The sequence below is a fragment of the Crinia signifera genome, chromosome 2 (assembly GCF_055691185.1).
Source record: "Crinia signifera chromosome 2, ASM5569118v1, whole genome shotgun sequence".
NCBI classification, from domain to species: Eukaryota; Metazoa; Chordata; class Amphibia; order Anura; family Myobatrachidae; genus Crinia; species Crinia signifera.
In genome coordinates this window covers 296,923,976-296,947,768 of record NC_139218.1, presented here as the reverse complement: position 1 = coordinate 296,947,768, position 23,793 = coordinate 296,923,976, and the positions used below count along the sequence as shown (strand labels likewise).

The following is a 23,793-nucleotide window of genomic DNA, read 5'->3' as shown; positions in this document are numbered from 1 at the left end:
TCACAGATTTAAAAATAAACATGAGTTATGGTATTTAACTGAAATACGTATACCTCAATGCATATCTGCAACAACATAACAATGAATGCTTTCAGTCTGATAACAATAAAATAATTAACTATATACAGCCAAATTATTACAAAATAGTTACTCAATGAAAGATAAAAGTTAGATTCACCAAGTATATGTTGTACAAGGAAAGAAGTTATACAAATGTTCTCACTGGTTACACATTTTTCCATTTATGTTTTATATCATAATCCAATCATTCACATGCTGTGGAAAATAGGACTATACATGTAGCACAACTAGAGTTCTGACAACATACTTGAGTTCCTTGGTCTGCAGGTCTATGGGATCGTGGGTTTCACTATCTATATGAAATCGGACTTCTGGCGAGGAAAGCGTTAAGGCACTGTAACACAAAAAACAACAACATTTATCACTTTTCCTGCTAATAATTGCTACATGTTATCCGAACGCGATACCTTAAAAACAGAACCATTTCTCTTGCAAACCATAGAAAACCGCTTGATATCAAGCATCACACATTGGGCCAGATGTATCGTACAAGATCAGAATGGTTGTCAGGAAGCAGACAGCCCAGCAACAGTGGACTGCTTGTCTAACTTCTATAGCTTGCCTTTTATATACAGTTTTGGTTTGTCATCCATACAGCAGGTTTTCCACAGAAATTCAGAGATTGGGCTGATTTGATAGGAAAAAAAAAAAAAGGTGTCGTCGCATCGGCCCCTGTGACTGCACCTATGTAATAGGTGTAATCCCTCCAACTGGAATCACCCCACCTCTGGTCATCCCCCCCGAGCTCAGAGCCGTGATACTGAAACAGGATGGAAATGTTTAGCGTATCATTTTATACTATTTTATTTTTAGTTTCGTGCCTTTAAACTAACAAACCTATTCAGAATCAATGAGAAGTAAAAGGTCAGGAAAATAATAAAATAGTCAATAGTTTACCCATTATCTATTCTCCGCTTCTTCAAAATCTTTGCTAATTTATTCAGCAGACGCAGACTTTTGGTTATCTCATCATTCATGTCAGGTGAATCAATTCTCATCTGTGCTTCTGCATAGGTAAGCGAAGCCTGCAAGAGTGAAAAGGAGACATTGGGACATATTGCTCCATAAATTTGGATTAATAGCTGAAATATGCAAGTGTGAGACAACTGTAGACTACCGCCATCTCCTACACACACACGTACTAAAGTCTAGCATATTAAAAGTTCTATTAGAGGTTAGTAGGGGAGTTCCCATAATAGATTTGGAGAACATAACATTTTGAATCCAATGATCATAAGCAGAAAGATTTGACACTATATACAATATTCCCCAGACCAGCCTTTTTTAATGCAGTTGACATTGACATTTAATATCCGAGAACACATACTGCTTATGCTGAAGTCATTTGGAGCAATACAAATGGATGCAATTTAGAGGGTATGTAATGGAGGGTGGGGGGTGGATGTATGAAGTGGTAATAAGGGAGGAGAAGTGAGGCAGAGGAGAGGTGGCCCATGGCAACCAATCAGCACTGAAGTAACATCTATTATTTTCATACTATAAATTATAGCTGATTGGTTACCATGGGCCACTTCTCCTCCCTTATCACCGCTTCATACATCTACCAGTCACAGAAAGCAGGCCAAAGGACAGGCAGGTTTTTGGTGAAACAGAGTCTTTTAATGGCAGTAGACACATATGCACACAAAACCTCTGGACACACGGTGATAAAACATACAGGAGAAAACAAATGGTCCAGCACCCAAAATGTCAAGGTTCAGTCTGCTGCTTTAGCATGCAGTCACAGTCTACTATGCTCCCTAGTACAAATACAAAAGTCCCTGGCAACATGACAATATGCGAATGCGTTCATAACGCACGTGCGGGGGATGGACAGCTGACATAACCGGTTGTCAGCTGCCTGCCCAATTCCCTCAAAAGCTACACGCATATGTATGAGTGGTCTGGACCACCCTTACATATGGGTGCGCCTTCGCCATCATTTGACGGTTCGCAACCATCGAAAGATGGGGGAGATTCCCACTGGCATGCGAATAGAGGTTTATGTAAAACATCCATTTGCATGCCAGACAAATGGAACCAGTGTGCAAAGGGTGGGCGTATCACCATTCCCAGGGCGGGTTCTGGTTAACTCGCAAGGGTGTGAATTTGCGCCCGAGCGAGTCAACCAGAATAAGGCCCTATGTCCGTTATTGGAGATGGAAAACCTAGCTTTATTTGTCCCAAATACATGACAAACAACCGAAAGTTTGCCTAGTGCACACTACAAGAGAGGGGGGGTGGGGGTGGCGGAGAAGGGCGGGGTGCGCCGGGCAGCACAATTAGCATATGGGAACGTCCAGCGTTCCATGGGTGTTATAATGAGAACGTTGGGCGTTCCCAGGCTAATGGGGCTGTGATGGACATGCGGGGGGTGGGCAGCTGACATCACCGGATGTCAGCTGCCCGTCCTGTCCTTGCACAGGGCGCCCGCAGTTTAGAGTGACTATATAGGTCACTCTGAACTGCGTTCACGGGAGAAATCATTCGATGGTCGGCAAATGGATGATTATATAAATCATCCCGTTTGCAGCCGTGCGGGGGTGGGGCACGGTGTGCGACATCTGATGGACTTGCAAGGCTGCAAATTTCGAATCAGAATAAGGCCCACAGAATACCCCAGAAACCACACACTTGAAACATATCAGACTTCTAAATTTTCCTCAGGATATCTACAAATATTAAATGGTGATCACCATAGCTTTGAAAGCACACTTACTTTTGAATTGATGACACTTTTTGTAAACTTGGTGTTTATAATATTAGCATCCTGGCTTATCTCCCAAATGCAGGAAAAAGATAATCTGCAACACATGACAAAACGCAAAACAGGTTTCAAGTAAAAATAATCTCATTCTAATGGCAACTCACAGGAAGATACAATCATAATTCATACCTGTCCACCTCAGATCTCAGGGAACACAAATTTGAACTGAGCAGCTCAGGGACCATGTCAATTCTCTGAAAAGAGATCACAAAGTGGCTTCATTAACATCAGCTTAGTCCATTGAGCTGGTGCACAGAAGCGATGTGAATTCTAGATTACAGCAAATAAAAGTCAAAGGGCGGGATGCTATATAGCAGAAATGCGGTAAAAACCCCGTTTTCGGGGTTTCTACCGCATTTCTATATGCTATATGGCGCCTCCGCAGTGTCAGCGCTGCGGAGGGAATCGCCAGCTAAAGCTGGCGAATCCCTGCAGAAGCCTATGGGCTTCTTACCGCAGCGCTGTTTGAGGGATCCGTCACGGATCCCTCCCAGCGTGCCCTGCGGCCGGCGCCGGGGTCTGCGCATGCGCAGATGGACTCCCGGGTCACAGACCCGGAAGTCCAGTGCCGGCACCGCATCGCAAGGGACAGCTCTTACCGCAAGAGCTGTCCCTTGCATGAATAACGGCATATGTTATAGCATATGCCGTTACTAATAATGCGATGTCCGGCGAAGGGGGGCCGCGGATGTTATAACATCCCGCCCTTAGCATGTATCCCCGTCATGGCTGGAGCAAATGCTGTGCAGTTTTATTTATTGAGATTTTTAATCTCAATGTCAAACTAGGGATGTCATTGTATAGCATTATATATGGCAATGTCAAATTCAAAATAAGAAACGGGATTTACAGTAGGTTCTTACCTGTTAAATCCTTTTCTGTAACTCTGTAGGGGGCACAGGTAAAATGGGAGAGGAGCAGGCAGTCCATGTTTTGTTTTTATTTTGTGGCTGTTAAATTTTTCTATTTTTCCCGCTATATATGCACGGGGAGGGGACCCGCTCATTAAATATGCACTGCACTGGGTCCCCGCTCATTAGATATGCACAGAGCGGGACCAGCTCAGTGCTCAATGCTACCTGGTTGTCTGTTAGCCAACGGCGCCCACCAACATAAATGATTTTTTTTTTATTTTAGAATTTACGCCGCTGATGGGGATAGGCTGGATCCGTACATGATGTTTTGCCAAAAACTGCTTTCTATGTGTGAAACGGGTTCAATGTGAAAGGTACAAAAACGTTTACAACATGCGATGTGAAAGGGGTTTAACTTGCTCTGACCCATTTTAAGAAACATTTTAAATAACGGGTCTAAGCAGGTTTTGCAATGTGAAAGCAGTATTAGGCATTATCAGTATTATTGGACAGTACGGATGGTGTAATGGTTAGCATTAATACCTCACAGCACTGAGGCCATGGGTTCGATTCCCGCCATGGCTCTAACTGTGCAGAGTTTGTATATTCTCCCCGTACTTGCATGGGTTTCCTCCGGGTACTCTGGTTTCCTCCCACAATCCCCCAAAAAATATACTGGTAGGCTAATTGGCTCCCAACAAAATTAACCCTAGTATGTCTGTGTGCGTGTACATGTGGTAGGGAATATAGAATGGAAGCTCCTCTGGGGCAGGAACTGATGTGAATGTTCAAATATTCTCTGTAAAGTGCTGAGCAATATGTATGCGCTATATAAGATACTGCTAATAAATAAATAATTAGACCGTTTGATCAATGTATAACAACATGCAGTATACTGGCTATATTCAGAAGATACACATTAACAATCACTATTACCTTATCGCAAAGGTACACAGTGGTTCCCCGATTTGAAGATTCCTGGTCTAGGGCATTTCCAGGCCTAATGAAGTGGCTTACATCTGCAATATGCACTCCAACCTACAGTGTACAACAAACACACAACAAATATCATACACAATTATATTATATTCAACCTGGAAAAATCTACTATTCAGTCACATTGTTCTATCTAAACACACTTAAAGTTTACATTATAAAAATTATACTAAAATAATAATCTTCTTGTAGTATTTTACCAAGTGTGTAACAGTATACAGTTATACATATACATTGCTCAAATGAATAAAAGCTCAGACAACTGTTATGAGCAATCACAATTAATGGATTTCCAGATCCAGGGATTTTTTGGCCAGATAAATGGAATCTACAATCTATTTGACTTGCTCACACATTACAGATTTATTTCAGTGATCGTCAGATTTTTCCATCTAAAGATTGCATCTTCATATCTGGAAATTGCCCAATTGATTGCTGTTCATAATGTAAATAGATGAAGAAGACGAATTGGGAATGCCCACACATATAAAAAAGTTCTGCAGATAATACCAGATTATTAAGCATGTTTAAAAATCTGATTAAGCAATCGATTGGCGATCCCTATTAATTTTTGATTGGGATTACCAAAAGGGGGAGCCCACACATCTAAAATTAATTGTGGCAATCATCTCCAGATCTCAGGATTGTCACAATTAATTGCTGATGTATGGGGCCCATTACCTTCTAAATCTGAAATGAGAACACATGCTTTGTTCTGGAAGAACAGCAATCTCAGAGAACAACCCACCTCCAGGTTGCCATTGTCTAGCTCTCTGCAATGCAGAGCGTCATCAATGTCCGTACAGCCAGGAGGATCCACGCTACACACAAACAAATGTCTCAGATCAACTCTCTTCTTCATATCCTGCAATGGGAAGGGAAGTTGCATGTGAGGCTTGTACTGTACTGCAACCGCACACAACAAATAAAGGGTATCGTTTGAAACAGATCTGTGTAAATACAAAAGTCCCAGAAATGTGTTCTTTGGATATTTATGCGTCAATGTCTACATGACATACTGGATTCCCACCTCTGGAATAATGGACCATGGCATCGTAGGAAGAAAGCTGAGAACAGCCTGGGAGAATGGTTGATGCGGAACATCATGTTCAAGTAGTAAGACCTCCGTCTCGGTCTCCTTATCACCAGCTGTACCCAGACTCCTGACAAAGTGACCCTATACGGAGGATAAATACATTGTATTTCTAAAGAATAAGGTACATTTTAAAGACAAAAGAGTTAAAAAAAATCCCAGAGTTCCTGTTAAGAAGAGAAATAAACTGCGACCACAAGCTTAGACCTAGTTAATGTTACTATTTTATTTAAGAGTCTAGTACAATCGCTTACATTACCTTGTGGAAGCGGATTCTGCTTGCAGCCTATGGAGATATGGGCAGAATCTTCCCAGCATAATAGGAAATGTTAAGTGCAAAGTGAACTGCACAAATCTGTCCCTTTATCAGGCATTTCACGGATGTCACCTGACTTTCCAGACCGGAGACTTCTAAAGCTTTTTGAAGCCTTCAGCTATACATCTGAATTCTAAATGATTGTCAGCCTTTAGTCAAGCTGGTCAGTGTATAGAATTGTGAAATCTAAAACCATTATAAATCATTGCAGATTTCTAAACTTCATCTGCATACTAGAAGTTCATATATTGAAACTATGAGGGGCACTCACATTAGGGTATCGAGAGTTTCTTGGCCATCCATCTACTGCCACAATAATTCTCTGACTCTCCAGAGTGGACGCCTGCCTGGTTTCTATGCGAATGCGAGGTATTTGCCTGTCAGCCGGTGTGAACAGATGGCGGGTGGACTGAAAAGGATAGAGAAATAAAAACAGGAACTCGCATTGTTATATAGTGTGACAAGAAATCAGGAACACTTACCTCTTTAATCTGTGACTTAGACAACATGCCGCAGTATTGTCTCCAGTTTCGCTTTATGATGCCCACGACTTTTCCGGAGGGCTTTGCCTTGCTCTTTTCACCAGTTTTTAGCTGCAACATAAAGTATGTAACATAAACCCCCTGTTCAGTCATACACAATGCGCACATTCTTTTCACTTCCTTTTCTAAACACAGTGGGCCAAATTCAATGCGGCCAGCAAGGGGGTTAAATGGCGGGGATCACTGAAAACCAGTGATCCTCACTGTTTAACCCCTGCTCCGGCCACTCACCCTATTCTACATCCCGGGGGAATCCTCACTGTCACAAACGGCGAGGCTCGCTGCTAATGCAGGGAGTCTGCTGCATTTAGCCACAAGCCACACTGTTTTAGCGGCTGCACGTGCAGTTTTCCCTACAAAAACCTAGCAAGGGGGAAACGGCATGTGCAGGGGGTCAGTTTTATACTGACCTTGCGAGCAGTGACAGCGGGCAGTCAGCACTGCTCGCTGTCACAGCTCACAAAAATCATTGAATACACCCCATATATTACCAGTCGTGGTCATAGGTTGCCTTTCATTTTATGTACAAACACAGATTGAAAAGGAACAGCTGACAACATGAGCAAACACATACATTGAAAAAAATTAAACACAATTATATAATTAACATTAGTTGAAAGAATTGTTAACGACATATTTTATTTAGATGGTACCACAAGCCTTCCGCAGCACCAAACTAAGTACATAAACAACTTAGAAAGAAAGACAAGAAAACAGCAACTTACAGTACAAGACCATGTAGGACAAGTACATGGTATTGCTACAATATTTGTACATATTGTTACCATTTTTTCTTTTTCCTCTACTGATTCAATATCGTCACTTTCCCCTTCATCCTGCAAAACCACGGATGACGGGCCCACCCAATTCTCTTTCTCCAGCAGCTGTACAGCAACTATATCTTCGTGCATCGCTCGATTTAGGTTTTGAAATCCTTGTAAAATTATCTGGAGAAGATTGTAAACAGCATGGTATGTATTTCCGTACACAGATGGGTAAAGTTTTCATTTTGCTGTAATTTACTATTCATAATAATAAAAAAACCGAACAGACAGAACATCTGAGGGCAACTAATGAGTATTTTGATGTAATGAAACAAGATTATTCGCATGATACTTTACACACAGAAGGTGTTACCTCAAGACCAAAAGAAACAGTGTAAAGGGAAATCAAATAAAAAAAGATGCCGGAATTTATTTTCTAAAGTACATCAGCAAATGCATGACTATAACTGGTTGTTGCTAAGAGTTACAATAGACATACTTTTTCACATGTATGCATAGATTTTCTGCCAAGCAATATCAAAACTTACTTACAACAGTGGAAGGATTAGATCTTAAATGTGAAGCTAAAAGAAGGCCTAAGAGTTCTACATACAGGAATATACATACATGACCCTATTAATAATACCCCTTTCACATTGCACTTATAACCCAGGTTATATCCTTGCACTTATAACCCAGGTTATATCCGAGTCAACAGGGTCCGAGGTGCATTAAGAAAACACCAAAGTGAATAACCAAGGTGGAGCAACCCGGCAATTCAGCCCATGATAAAAGAAGGTCGCTCTATGTATAATCGGTGTCCCGGGTTGTGATGTAAAAGCGGTATCAATGTCATAAGATCACACAAAAACAAAAGGCCAGTAAAAAGGAACACTAGATTGGGTGCAGGACTGTCTTGTTATATGGTTCGAGAAATGCCGCAGATTAAACTGAAGTTATTTATTAACCCTTTGAGTGCCAACGTTGCTGTAAGCGACCAAAATATCCACTAAAAATACCAACATCGCTCACAGCGACTGTTCTTTTAGTATAAATGCAAATACAGCCAAATCAATAAATTGAAGTATAAAATGAACAGTTGCGGGGAGCAATGCTGGCCTTTTTAGTGGGTCTCTCACAGCAACGGTGGCATATAAACAATTGGCATATAGTTAAATAACTATAATGAGGCTGACTACAAAAGCCCTTATCCCCACAACAGAGGGTATGCGATGTACACTGTACCGTCTGCCCTCCGTTCCCTTATGAACAATGAGGAGAGCACTTCAGAAATATATTAGAATTGAGTGTTATCACTCGTCATTGACCTTTCCTAACAGTATGTACACATGCATTAGTTCTGTATGTATATGCCAATGCTGGCTGCTTAGGGATACCTCTTTGTTCTCTACAGACTCTCCATGGACCCAGACTGTAGCCTCCAGGAAGTTGTCTCTACTTGCTCTGAATGTCCCTTGTAGGTAAATTCCAGATTTTATGCCTTGCTGTATCCTTGACAAAGGAATGTGCTCTGGAAAAATGATTCTTCCGCTTTCAACTTCATTCTGCAGGAAAAAAAGGGGGAGATCTACTAAAATGTACACAACATAACAGTTAAGAGACACATTTTTTTCACCAATATCAAACCAGACCCAAATATATATATATATTCCAGACTGGAAAGAGATGAAATCTCTCTTGGATCTACCTCTAACCTGAACCTTGTCTGTGACAACCGTCTCCCGTCTACTAATATTCTCCCAAGCCACTACCCACTAATATATCTACAATGCTGATAGGCTTCATAACTTTAACCTCTTTCAAAATAAGCATCTATTTAATATAACTCATAACACTTGCTTTAGCTGTGCGCTCTTCCCATGGGATGCAGTCAACTCAAGGCAGTCGGGATCCTGATAGTCAGGTCCCTGACAACAAGTAGTTGAGTTAAGGTTAGGCAATAGGGGGAGGATCAGGATTAGGCTGTGGAGGTGGAGTAGAATAGGATTAGGCTGGGACAATGTTTACTGGGATCCATCCGGATTTTGACTGCATCCAACCCCTTCCCATTACAATGTAAACCCTCTTATGAGAGGGAAGATTCAATTATTACATTGGACTTTAGCTCCTGGGCTAAAGGTGCATACACAATAATCGCTCATTTTTGCCCTTCTGATCGATATCGTTCAGAATATTGCCCAGTGTGTATGCAATGAATCTCAATCAATGCGTTGGTCGTTAGGGACCCCTGTTGTCTGTACATGTAGAAATATTTTTAATACATCGTCAATGACACGTACAGAGCGGGGTCTCGGGATTTCATTGAGCGATATGGTTCAGTGTGAATGCGCTATATCTTTCAGCCATCGGCACCGCCGATACAGATAGCTAGGTCGGTGCTTGGCAGAATCTCCCAGTGTGTATGGGGCTTTTGTGTCTATGAGCTATTCATTACTCCCCGCAACTAGCCCCAACTCTGCAATGATCAACGATTTCTACTTGCATCTTCCCCCACAGATGCAAGTAGAAGTCTGCATTAAATAGTGTTTTCGGGAAAGGTGCGCAGTAACGGTTTCGCCTGGTGCTTACCACGGGAGATGCTGTTTAACTGAAATTATTTGAATAGAACCGGAGCAAAATTTCAGCATAACAATTGAATCACCCCCCTTAACGTATTTATTTTGTCTACCAATTATCATGTGCCCTGGTTTTCCCTACTGTCTGGTGCTTAAAAAGAGAAAAAAAAAATAAACATAAAAGCCCATGTACAAAAGCCCAATTGCCAGGAGAGAACAAAGCCAGAAACCGTTGATGTTCTACTCTTCATACTTTCTATCACCTAAATCATCTAAAAAGAACACTTTTAATAATGCGGAGCAATAGTTTACTGCAGAATTATCCTTTAAAGCAAACTCTCACTAAGGGAACATTTATGAAGGTAGCGCAAGTACCTAGCTTTCACGTACCTTTTCATCAGACACATACGCAAGACGATCAACCAGTTCAGGATTAGCAACCAAACTTTTAATGTATTCTTCACCTACAAAAAAACCAAAACAATATATGTGAAATATTTTCGAGTGATGAAAAATACAAGAAAAATTAAAATCAAATGTATGGTAACAATCCATTATGTTATTAAGGGGTAGATTTATTAAGCTCGGTGAAGTGATAAAGTGTCTGGTTTTTATCACTGGCCAATCAGCTCCTACTTGTCATTTTTCAAAGCAAGCCTCCAACTTTACAGTTATGAGCTGATTGGCTGGTGATAAAAAACAGACACTTTATCACTTCACCGAGCTTAATAAATCTACCCCTATATATGTAAAGTCAACCTATTTGCATGAAGCCTCACCCATAACCACCTAATAGAACTGGATACAACCTGCAACAGCTACTCCTCTTTCTAAGAACCCTACTTTCCTCACATCTCCTCATACATTGTAATAAGCAGGGCTTATCTGACACCTTTCCTTCCTGTTCCATTTTCCTATAACCCTTACACAGTTCTAATATTTGTATAAAGCTCACCCCATATGGAGCTGCTGAGTATTTTGACCTCCTATAGATAAAGGAGGACGTTGTATTTGGACCTCGGTATTATCTGGGTGTAATATGTAGGCATTACCGGTTTGGGCACATGTGGTAATATGGCCCGTAAAAAGCCAGAACCGCTGATGTTCGATTATGAGATTGATCTGAATTTCCAGTCGATGTTGGTCAAAAGGTCTCAATATTGTGCACCATCTGAGATTTGTCGCTAATCTGCCCAGATTTCCTACGAATCATCATCTCTGTAGGTGGATTCACCAGAATACCACCATGCTTTAACAAAAAACAAGCACTAAAAATCCCTTAGAGCGTAGCCTTGATATGGGGACCTTCCACCTGCAGAAAAGTTGTGCTATCGGTTCAATCAGGGAAAAAAAAAAAAAAGTGTAAATGTTTTATACTAGGTCCCCCCTTAAATTTTCTCCACTAGGGCAAGAATGTTTGTGGAACTGTGCTAGGGAAAATAATATATTAGCACAGGGACAGAAGTGTCTGAAGTATAGTGCTGTCACTGTATAATCATAATAGATAATCCAATCAAATCTAGGAGCCTTGGGAGATATTTATCTTTTGAACTAAAAACAAATGACACTTAAGGGGTCTACACATGAGAAGAAGAGAGTCCTGAGCGATGCTAGATCACTCAGCACAAATAGCTGCAAGGCTACTCAGCGATCTGTCAGGGCCAGTGTTCTCAGTGATTATAGATTTATCCAGCATGCTAGATATCAATCAACGGGGCAATAGCAATCGCTTTGGCCCCTACACACAATGTAGGGGCATTTTATAAGCGATCGAGCGAGATTGCTTATGCTAGGTAAACACCAGTATAATCACGACTGTGAGCAGATCGTGGGACGATCGTAAGATCTGTTGGAGCACACGATCTGTATCCAATTGAATGGATCATTTACAAATCCTGACTACAGCAGGTAGATTGTCCAAAACGCACAGCGGGGACGCGCATCGAATCGGAATTTTATCTAAAACATGCCCAACTTAAATAGTCGGTCGAGATTGCAACGCAATTGGGGGGAATTGAGGCCAAATCCTTCTGGTGTGTACCCAGCATTACAAAGTGCCAGGGAATTGCTACATGTGTAGGCCCATTAGAGGTCACAAACCAACAACAATTTCTTAGATTTGGCTAACTTGCTCCAAGGATTTGTCATTCCCTGTTCTTTATTTTTTTTTTTTATTATAAAATGCCAGATTACTGTGGCAATTGTGCATAGCAAAACATCTCCTTTCTAGGTTGGACAATCATCTATTGGGCAAAAACGTCCAGGGGTACAAATAACAATCAAAATCTGTATAGAATTCAATCAGATTTCAGTTTATATACGGGATGAAGCAAATAGATCGTGCACTTTAATAATGATGGTTGAACTTGATGGACGCAAGTCTTTATTCAGCCATATATACTATGTAATTATGTAATCTAGACAAATAAGGACAACAGATTTATTTATAAATAATATTTCACAGCATAAGAGTACCTAGAGAAAAAAAAAAAAACTTACATGTGTATGAATTGATCCCTTCCTCCGTTGCCTTCTCTTTGTTTCTGCGATCATTTGTTATTAATAACACTTCTAGATTTTTCAGATTTGCAGACTTTTTCAAATGTTTGGAGTACCATTTCGCTGCGGTCCGGATTGCTCTGTCATTTCGATCGTTAGCACTTTCACCTTGTTCTTGTTCTACGTACGTTTCTCTGTTATGTAAAAAAGAAAAGTCAAGGTTCCGGTATGTTACAAACTGCAGAAGATTATAGGGTAAGACATTGCTATACCCTGAGGAAAATACATTATAGTGAAGCATTGGTATTAACTACTTGTTGGCATCCTCCGCTGTCTTACATCTATCCCAGAGAGCTGCCTTCTACACATTCTAAAACTTTGTGGATGGATAAATGTTACTGTGAGGTATCTGCAGAAAATATCAATGCTAGCGAAGATTACCGATGGTGCTCATTGGTGAATGTGTAGAAATGCTTTTCAGGGTTGGTTGTGAGATCTCTGATCCGTTTATACACCGGTGCACTACGGCGCCTTACTTCCTGCAGGACTATCTGCAACAATATGATATTCTGGATAACAGGGTCTTCAAGAATATCAATCTGAAAGCAAACAGAAAAATACTTAAAAAAACTTAAAGAGCTATATAAAAAGGTCTGATAAAAAATTAAATGATCAAATTCCATGATACTTAAATTGTCACAGTAAGAATATTTTGTAGAAAGCAAAATCCATAAAAACGGTCCAATCTAGCAAATATAGAGTAGTTTGGAGGTACAGGGGGAATGGGGATTATCAATGAGAATGTGGAAACCACTGCAGATGTTGGGATATCACAAGATTACAAATGAGGGGTCCAAGCAGAGAAATGTTCAGTAAATGAATGGTGTGGTACTGGGGGACAGTAGGTCTCAGCAACATGCAGAGAGAATGGATAGAAAGGCTGGATAGGATGTACATCAAAGGAAGTTAATGTATGTAATTGCAGATATGAGACATGCTGAAAGGCATAATCCACTCACACAGGGATCTGCCTCCATACCTGGAAGGTGAGAGTGCAGTGGAGACCCCTATGTGATAGGGGGTGTGGTATAATTCACCGACAGTAGGGATTCTGACAGTCATTACTCAGACGTCGGAATCCCGACTGCACAGCAGGGGAGCGCAATGAAGCCCCTTGCGGGCTTGCTGTGCTCATCACGCTGCGGGCATTTTATTCTCCCTCTATGGGGGGTCGTGGACCCCCACGAGGGAGCAGTCGGGATTCCAACGTCTGAGTAATGACTGTCGGAATCCTGACTGTCGGGAAGCCGTCCGGCACCCGTGACAGGACTGCATGTGCAGCATGCTATAATTGTGACACCCAGGTTTCTGTTATAGCCAGAACACGGATACTGTTCTATAGGAAGAGGTCATGGATGAAGGTTAGTTTGTTACACACAGAGCATGTAGTGTTCTGCCTGATTTTTAAAGGGCAAAATGCGCCCTGCCCCTCCAGCAGCACTCTGCTAAAAGAGCCTGCCCCCGACCGGGGAAACCCAGTACCGCCGTAGATGGCTATGCCCGTCGCTTCCCTGGCAGTGCTCCATGTTACATACTGGCAAATGCCTCCATTTGAAACCCACACTATCCACTCCAGCCCGAAGCGCGGTGAGCTCCGCGTTACGCGTCCTACCGACCTTTTCATACCCCCACTATCCACGTCGGCGTGGAGTTGATTTTAAAAAGTGTGGCGAGCGCAACGAGCCCCGTGAGGGACACTGAATACATGCAAAGTAATCCTCGTCCACTCACCACGCTTCGGGCTCGGTGGCTCGCCACATTATATAAGGTCAGGAGGACGCGCAAGGCGTCCGCTCACCACGCTTCGGGCTGGCGTGGATAGTGTGGGTGTTTCAGGAACACATTCACACCTGCCACATCATACATCGGAGACAGTAATGATGACTGTGTTAACTGGTAACTGTTTTTTAGTTATTAATAACAATAATAAGAAGAAGGCAACTTAAAATACAATATCATCAAAATTATTAAGAAGAAAGAAAAAAATGAAACCGTTATTCTTCTGAATCTGCATTGAAAGAAACTGCAGCAGAAGTGGATGCAGTTGTGTCTGCTTCTGTGTCGTTACATTTCTCAGCCTGTGGGAGCAGAGTTAACGCATAAAGTATATGCTGGAAAGCGTTTTCTGCGCCAACAGTCTTTCACCAAATGAATTCCTGTAGGTAGGAGTCCAGATTCTGGTGCGCAGTGCCCCTTTGAGGTTTGTTACGCCACTTATACAATCCCCAAAGGCTTTCAATGTTTTGGGTGTGAACCCCAGTGTTCGGATCAACAAAATTGTAGCGATGGTTCACCCATGCATGGTGGTACCCTGCCTGCTCCAGTTGCTCGGTGTTATATGCATGCCAGCAATCAATCAGAGTATATATTCCCCAGTTCGATGAATTTGTTGATGGCTATCAGGGTGCTGGCGTCACGTCTTTCAACAGGTGTCACAAAGCACTCACCGGTGTCTCTGGAAATGCCTCCGAACAACCACTGTTGAGGCAGCATGCATCCCACATGACTTCTCCTCTGTACAAAGAGGCTCTCATCTAATCCAGCATCGGGGCTGCGACATTAGGTCCACAGTGCAGGCCTCCCGCATAAGGTTGTTAAACTGCACAGTGTTTTTTTTCGAAATAAACAGATGACGCTCCCAGAATGTGATGCTGGTTAGCTCCTCCACCCAACAGAACACGAAGCATATAAGTGTTATGAACATGAGATGGCATCCATGAAACCACTGTGCGGCCCGGACGCTAACCTTTTTGCAGCAGCTTCTTATGTGGCAGCGCCACATCAGCGCCGTCACATTCAGTCGCATTGGATGGCCATTAGGACACGTCTTGGTCTCAGGGAAAAAGTGGTGAAGCTGCAAGAAATTCATCGACTCCTCCTCCGTCTTCGGCAGGTTAAAAATAGTTAATTTGTCGGCAGCCATAACTGACACAATGTACTGCTGACTGACTACACTAGCCGCGGGAACAGTACACTACACTGATTCTGACAGGGACACTGGCTATGTTAAGCGGCCACGGGAACACTACGCTACACTGAATCTGACACGGACGCTCGGGAACACTATGCTCATTGTGATAGGGACGCTACACTGACTACGTAACTGCCGCCGTGACACTACACAAGTACCCAAATCACTTAGCACACATTGCTATGTCCGTATGGACAATCTAGACAGATTTCAAGGTGTGTATTGGGCTTTAGCCTAGTATAATATAGAATAACCATGGCAACCATCTTTCAGCATACCGCATGTCTAAAAAGCTGGTGGGTACAGACTTTCCCTTCATTCACAAAATTGCTGGCTCCACGCTTTGAATTCTGACTCATACAATAGCTTTCAAAGGAAAGACAAGAGGCCATTGCACGAATGCCCAGGTTTTTCATCTATTGCAACTCAGAAAATCTTTGCCAATTCATCAAAAACACAAAAGGAATTCTACTCTAAATAATGTACTACAGGTTGAGTATCCCGTATCCGAGTATCCGTTATCCGAATTATTCCGAAAACCATACATTCCAGAAAGTGAAAAAAAAATATTATTTTTTGCTAAAAACTCACTGGGGACATTTGTAACAGCACTACTGGTGACATGATATGTAACTGGCACTATATATGTGCAAGAAAATGATTGCTTGGTCTTCAAATTCAATTTCTGAGATTGTACACAAATTTTATTTTGTTTCATGTTTTGAAACCTTGTTTTTTGAACAAATAAAATATATTTGTGTGTATTTTATGTGGTAATAAAATATATTTGTGTGTATGTTATGTGTTTATACAGCATACATGCAAGATACTTCAAAATACATAATTGAAATATTAAAATATTCCGAAATACGGAATAATCCGTTATCCAAAATTCTCCTGGTCCCGAGCATTTTGGATACGGGATACTCAACCTGTATGTGTTTTTAGTGACTAATAAAGTAAAGGATAAGATGCATGGCACGGTCAGCCTGTGCATTTCAGGTCATTATTATAATACAAGTTATTATATTATACCTACAAACAGTAAAAAGATTACAAAACATTTCAACAGAATAAAATGTAGTATGGGGCAGGGTACTGTAGTTTTTTTTTTAAACATTTATAATGCAATGATAACACATCTGTGCAAAGCAGTTATGTTGATATTAAGTACAACAAATCAACATTGACAGACTGCCAAATGTATTCTTGTACCTGGTGCAGTAACACATTAGTGTCAGGCAGTATGTAATGTGGAGATTGGCAGAGTGAGCTTTGCAGAATGGGCTCCAGCTGCAGCACTGGACTGTCCTGTTGGCATTCATCACATCCCTGGCAGCCGCAGGTGATGTCATCCCGCAGGTAATGTTCCCGGACAATCTTCAAAATGCCCCCAGAGCGGGTCTTCTTCATGAACGTCTTAGATTTCAACATTTTAGCTGGCTGTAAGACGGACAAAAGAAAGAAAACAAAAGAACGTGAACAAGGAGGGTTATTAAATTAAATGTATATGTACAGGCTGCACTGCTACCCTGCTCTGCCAGAGTTACATACCAGACACAGGGCCAGATGCACTAAGCTTTCAAAGTGATAAAATGGAGAGTGATAAACAGCCAGCCAATCAGCTGCCATGTCACAGACTATGCTTGAAAAATGTCTGGCAGGAGCTGACTGGTTGGTTGTTTATCACTCTCCATTTTATAACTTTTGAAGCTTAGTGCCCACACTCAGTTCAGCACATAAAGCCTGGGTTCCCATAGGATGCTTATCAATTACACATGCCTAAGCTTGCCACTGCAGCCCACTATGAGACACAGAAGAGGACAACAGGCCACACATACACACCCACCTGGCAGACAGGTGAGAGAATATCCGATCTTATTACACGGTACAATACAGGATCACACCATCTGTTCTTCTCACGCTGCTTTCCTGTGAACCCTACTGCGCATGCGCAACATGCACGTGTGGCAACAGGAAACTGATACTAGCCAATCCACGGTGCAAGATCTCATACAGAGGCGTGACCCGCACACCCGGAAGTATCAGTACAGTCTCACGGCAAGCCAACCAATCACAGGTGCCCTTTATGCCTAGCAACAGAATACAGTGCAGTAACGTGGTGTAACAACGCAGAGAGCAGGCGAGGATTGGGGTTACTTTACTATTACTATTAATGTCTGTGTGGGTGTTTATGTCCGAGTAAGGTGTAAAGGAACAAAGTCGGGTAACGGTGCAGTGACTGGGAGGCGCGGGGTGTAGGGCGCATGCGCGGTGCACGCCGGTGCTGTGTGTGGTCAGTCAGCCAGAGGCGGCTGGAGCGGCGGCAGATACTGTGAAGTAGAACATAGCAGTGGCTGAGTCAGTGCACCAGAGAGAGGGAGCTGGGTATATACAAGACCTCAGGGGTATCATCACACTGCATCTTACCTGCTGTAGCACACATACCGGTAAGCTCTGTCACCCAGGGTCCTGGAGGTTACAGTCTTCTGGTGGAACTACAAGTCTCAGTATGCCAACTTCTTATTCATAGTACATTTTGATTTCTTATTTTCCTAATAGTTCCTCTGGTCGGTCTTTCTGGGACTCCAACAGAAGAGTTGCCATAGGATTCCTGAGCCTTGTCTATGCACATATGCTACACCAACTGAGGCCTTCATTATGTTGTTTTTTTTTTTTATCTGGGCTGGGTGGATTGTGCAGATCTCACACCATGTAATACTGTGTAGACCTAACTTACTTATTAGTTACGATCATAGTTTTCAAATATGAGCAAAAACTCTTCTACCCTAATGACTCCGGTGACCTTTGTCTGCATTACACTTTCCCTTTCAGCTTCTGACATAGTTTGCCCTATCAAATATAAAATGACATGCCTTTTTATTGTTAGAACATTTTATAAAAAGCAAATTCCATAAAACCGTCAAATCTAGTATAGAGAGTAGCGGGTGGGAGCATAGTGGGTATAGGGAGGGTATGGGTAAAAACCGGACCAGGACAAAACCCCGGACTGCCGGACCAGACATCAAACTCTGCATTTTGGAGCTTGTATCGTCCGGTCCGGGGGGGTGTCCTGTCCGGGGGTGTCCTGTCTGGGGGTTCTGCCTGTGACACCTGTTACCAGGTAGAGGAGGAGGGGGTAGAATAAAGCCTCCCTGTATGGTCCGGGCATGTAGCAAAAACCGGACGGTCCGGACCACACGGCGAGGCTGTAATCTCCCCTCTCCCATGTCCCTGGTGATAGCTATCACAGGGACCCCCCCGGACAAGACATCCCCGAACAGGACACCCCCCGGACTGCAGATTTTGATGTCCTGTCCGGAGTCTAGTCCGGTCCGCTTTTTACATAGTCCCGGTATAGGGATTATCAATGAGAATGGTGAAATCACTGATGATGGTGGGAATATCACAGGATTAAACATAACGGAGCCAGGCAGAGAAATGTATAAGAAATTGATGGTCAGTCACTGCAATATAAATATGTAGTCACTGACTCAAAATCAGTCCTGGTTCCAGAGTTTATAAGAATCAAGATTAGCTGCAATCATCTAATGCAGGCATGTCCAAACTGCGGCCCTCCAGCTGTTGTGAAACTACACATCCCAGAATGCCTTGCAATCATTTTAGCATTCCCTAATAGCAAACTGTGGCAAGGCATGATGGGACTTGTAGTTTCACAACATCTGGAGGGCCATAGTTTGGACATGCCTGATCTAATGTATTGTGCAAGAAGCAACTTTTCGAATCCGTCTGATTCTTATATATGATGCCAATGACTAACTTTCATTTATAAAATGTACAGATGGATATATATAACATTTAGTATTTTCTAGAATTATTGGAAATCACATTTCTGTAGGAAGTTACTTCAGCAGTCTATTAATAATTAATGTTGAAGGTTACTGAGGGGCAAATACAAGCTATTCAGAATAGAATAGTGTCACCCATGAGTGACAAGTTGAATTTCAATATTTATTGTTTTTTTTTTGTTTTGTTTTTTTCCAGTGTAAATATTTAGAATTTGGTTAATGTAGAGTCTGAATATGTCACGGAAAATGGGCAAAAAAATGAACATTTCCAGCTCCCTGGAGTCAGAGGATATAAGCCTGGAAACGACGGTGCCAACGGATGACATCTCTTCGTCAGAAGAGCGGAATGGTTCTAATAAAGTCACCAGGCAGCTGATCGAAAGGAAGGAACTTCTTCACAATCTCCAGCTCTTGAAAATAGAGTTGTCCCAGAAAAATCTTATGATTGACAACTTGAAAGGAGAATACCTGACCAAAGTATGTTTCTCTTTTTATGAACCCCTTTCTTTGTGTATAATAATATTTTATTTTATTATAGCAAGGCAGCCAATGTTGTCTCCATAAATGATATGGTTAACTTAAGTAAGTTAAAATGATATGGTTAACTTACTTATGGCAAACTGCATATTTTAAAAGTTATTTTTATTTATTTTGTAGAATTCAAATAAGGAAATTGCCAAGCATGGGAGACCAATTTTAATGATTCTACCATTAATAAGAGGTGGGGCTGCAGCAATCCAAAATAAAAATAGGGGAGCCACACCAACTGCCAATCCAAACATTGCTGGCCATGACTCGCTGACCATTGGTGTGGCTCCCCTATTTGAGTTTTGGATTGCGCTGCAGCCTCGCCTTCAGAGCCATCACTGAAATATATAATTGACTGTATAAGTGAAGTTTAAAGAGGAAAGTCCATGTGACAATATACAGTATACACTGCAACAAAGACCTAAACAAGTAATGAATTAAAACAGTTTCTGCTTATACCCATGTAGGTTACTGTCAGTAAGCCATCCACAAGAATAATATAAATGTAATCCCCCTGTAGTGCTATACAGGAAATGCAAAGTAAACATTTACTATACCAAAAGCCTCCTTATCAAGCCATTCTCAGGGTCATTTCAGCCCTCGGAGCTGATTGCCAGAAATGATCATGGTACACTACTGTATGTACAACTTAGACATGAGGTAATATGCTAGTTTATATAACGTAAATAGTGTTCATTCTAGCACCTCTATCTTTGAAAACCCATGCAGTTCCTCTTCCCTGCCTGCGGTGTTGCTGTCTGCTGTAGTGCTTCTAGCACAGTGTGGTCTGTATATCAGCACTGATATGCAAACCAGACCTGTGTTAGAAACACCACAGCAGACAGCGACACCCCAGACAGGGAACAAGAACTGCAAGGGTTTTCAAAGATGGCGGTTGCTAGAATGAACACTATTAAATGAGCTCAAATGTTTTATATATGATGTACAGAAATGTTAACCATGATGCCCCTGACCTGACTTGCCAGGAAACCATAACCAACAACGTGGTGGGTTGAGAGACTTTCAGATTGACCGTTCCTTTGCAGAAAAGGAAGAAAACAAGGAAGGAAAGGAGTCGTGTGTGTGTGTGTGTGTGTGTGTGTGTGTGTGTGTGCAGGAACAATAAAATTTTTGATTTTCAATCACAGATACAGTGGGCAAAATAAATATTGTACACATCAACATTTTTCTCAGCAAATATATAAATATGTAATGGGGCTGTTGGGCCTGATTCAGACCTCCTTGCTGAGCCGCAAATTCGCAGCCCATTTGATTATCGAGCGCACGTGCGAGGACTCCATACGATATAAGTCAGTGTCGGCTCGACACTGGCCATATGATAGTACAATGACAAAGGCGGGACCAACCGTTTTCTGGGAGGACCTTTGACATCAGCTCTGTCCCTGATCAGCAGCAACCGAGTAAATCACTGCACTGCACACACAGGGGAATGTTTCGATAGTGAGTGATTGCAAATAGATTTGCAGAAATCCGCAGGGCTGTAATGCCGTTCATAGCCTTACACATGGGCAGATTTTCACTCTGGCGGGAAGGTGGCTAAGGGATCGCTGGGCTTCAGCAAATGTCAGCAACAACCTATGAAATCCACACATGCAAATAAACCAAACCATAAATTAAGTTATGTGTAACAATGTGAAATGACACAAGGAAAAAGTACTGAACACGCTAACTGAAATGTATTTGATATTTCATACAAAAGCCTTTGTTTGTAATGGCCACTTCAACACTCCTCCTGTATGGAGAAACTAGTCGCATGCATTGCTCAGGTGTGATTTTAGCCCCTTCTTCCACTCAGAGTTTTCAAATCTTGCAGGTTCCGTATTCTTCTTGAACTTTGATCTTTAGTTTGTTCCATAGTTTATCAATTGGATTCAAGTCATGTGATTTGTGGGGCCATTCTTACAGCTTTACTTTCTTTCTCTGAAACCAATTGAGTGTGTCATTGTCTGTCTTTTTTGGATCAGTCTTGCTGAAATGTCCACCTTCCTTTCATCATCAGCATCCTGGTAGGTTTTTATCTAGAATGTTTTGTCACTTTTTCCATTCATCCCATATGCTGAAAAACAGCCCAGACCATGATGTTACCACCTCCAAACTTCACTGTGGTATGGTGTTTTTTGGGGTGTTGTGTAGTACCATTTCTCCTCCAAATGTGGTGTTTATTATGGGTTCCAAAGGTTTCCTCTGACCAAATGTTGTGCTGCAAACTTTAAATGAGCTTCAGCATGCTTTTTCTTCAGCGATGGAGGCTTGCGTGGTGAGCGTGCATATAGGCCATGGCGGTTGACTGCATTACTTATTGTTTTCTTTAATAGCAGGTGATCCTCTCCACAAGTCGTCCTTCTGATAATTCTTTAATCTTCTTTCTCAGAAATCTTTGGATGAGCACTTGATCATGGCTAGTTTATGGGGAAATTTTGTTCTTTATACTTCAGATTTATGGCCTCAATAGTGCTCACTGGAACATTCAGAGGTTTGCAAATCCTTATGTAAAGGTGCCTATACACGCTGCGATTTCAGCATGCGGTTTGAACTTTTAAAGTTTAAATCGCATCAGCTTAAATCGCACCGTATACCTGCGGGTACGCGATGCGCATCCCCACGGGTACAATATTGTAAAGTGCAAAGAGTACATGCGATGCGATGTCCATTAGTGACTATTTACTTAAATAAAAAAGGCAGAAATCGCATCCTCTTCCAGTGCCAAAATTGCATGGCACCTGTAAAGTTCAAAACGCACAACACAGGAATATTGCAGCGTGTATGGGCACCTTAACCAATGCCATCAATATGATATGCAACAATATGGGAGTGAAAGACTTAAGATAGCTCTTTGATTTTGTCCATCATGAGTCGTTTGTTGTGTGACATCTTGGTAATGAGACACCTTTTTTTTTCTTGGTAGGTCGTCATTTCCGACTGAACTAGCTTATATTAATTTGCACTGATAAGGGGCAGGATTGCTTTCTAATTACTGATAGATTCCAGCTGTTGTCTTGCCTTTCTTCATGTGTTCAATTATTTTTTCCCTTTGTTATTTCACATTATTATGCATAACTTAATTTCTCAATACTGGACACATCTTGAAGCTGTCATTACCAACAAAAGCTTTTGTATGAAGTATTGCATACATTTTAGTAAGCGTGTTTGTTTCACATTATTACACATACTTTATAGACATCTATGTTTGAGTTTCTATGCATGTGTGTTTGTTGCTAACATTTGGTAAAAATGTCATTACAATATTCCCATTACAAATATATTTAATGAGAAAAATGTCGATGTGTTCAATACCTATTTTACCCAATGTATGTTCTCATACACTTTGCATCGATGCGCCATACTGAGCAGTGTAGCTTAGCCACCTCCTCTTTAAGGTTTTATGGTATTGACCTCTTAGATATGCCGGGCTGCAACTTTAGATTTAAATATGTACAGTCAGAAGAAGCACAATGGCCCTTATTCTGATCTGTGCGGCCAGATCAGAATATGTGGCCAGGACCGTGCAGGCGAATCCCCGCCTTCCATACGGATCGCCACCTCCGTCCGTACGCGGATATGTGGCGGTCCGCATGAAAGTGGACGGGGATACGCCTCCTCCATCTTGGGAGCAGCCCCTGCATTCGATGGTCGCCGAACATCGAATGCAGGGCCGCACGCTCCACCAGCGCCCGCCACCCTAGACCACACGGACACTTGTCCGTATGAAATCATGTATGGGGGCGGGCAGCTGACATCCGGCGATGTCAGATGCCCGCCCCCTACACATGCGTCACGGCTTCATTACCATGCATACGCCCTGCGTTTGCATGGGAACGCCCATGAAACGCGGGGCGTATGCATAGGGTAATGAGGCTAAGTAGCCCTTCACGCCCCTCTCCGCCCCCTGTGCGGCGAAACCGCTTGCACATGCGCA

The 23,793-nt window shown here is 42.1% G+C and overlaps 2 protein-coding genes across 5 annotated transcripts in view; one reads left to right on the top strand and one right to left on the bottom strand.

Moving 5' to 3' along the window:
* Positions 1-17,525, bottom strand: part of DIS3 (DIS3 exosome endoribonuclease and 3'-5' exoribonuclease) — a 32,293-nt gene extending 14,768 nt beyond the window's left edge. The window contains exons 1-16 of the mRNA XM_083168866.1: positions 17,369-17,525; positions 16,735-16,962; positions 12,930-13,087; positions 12,489-12,682; positions 10,380-10,453; positions 8,811-8,978; positions 7,435-7,596; positions 6,590-6,700; positions 6,379-6,516; positions 5,729-5,875; positions 5,447-5,563; positions 4,639-4,740; positions 2,978-3,042; positions 2,801-2,885; positions 979-1,106; positions 329-415 (exon numbers count right to left, since the gene is read on the bottom strand). Coding sequence (XP_083024992.1) covers positions 329-415; positions 979-1,106; positions 2,801-2,885; positions 2,978-3,042; positions 4,639-4,740; positions 5,447-5,563; positions 5,729-5,875; positions 6,379-6,516; positions 6,590-6,700; positions 7,435-7,596; positions 8,811-8,978; positions 10,380-10,453; positions 12,489-12,682; positions 12,930-13,087; positions 16,735-16,953 — 1,955 coding nt within the window. The 5' untranslated portion in view covers positions 16,954-16,962; positions 17,369-17,525. The remainder of the gene's footprint in view (positions 1-328; positions 416-978; positions 1,107-2,800; positions 2,886-2,977; positions 3,043-4,638; positions 4,741-5,446; positions 5,564-5,728; positions 5,876-6,378; positions 6,517-6,589; positions 6,701-7,434; positions 7,597-8,810; positions 8,979-10,379; positions 10,454-12,488; positions 12,683-12,929; positions 13,088-16,734; positions 16,963-17,368) is intronic.
* Positions 17,526-17,548: 23 nt separating this feature from the next.
* Positions 17,549-23,793, top strand: part of PIBF1 (progesterone immunomodulatory binding factor 1) — a 270,000-nt gene continuing 263,755 nt past the window's right edge. The window contains exons 1-2 of one of the 4 annotated variants that reach the window (XM_083168868.1): positions 17,549-17,662; positions 19,525-19,805. In XM_083168868.1, coding sequence (XP_083024994.1) covers positions 19,563-19,805 — 243 coding nt within the window. In that variant the 5' untranslated portion in view covers positions 17,549-17,662; positions 19,525-19,562. The other 3 variants (XM_083168869.1, XM_083168870.1, XM_083168867.1) reach the window with 3 other exon arrangements.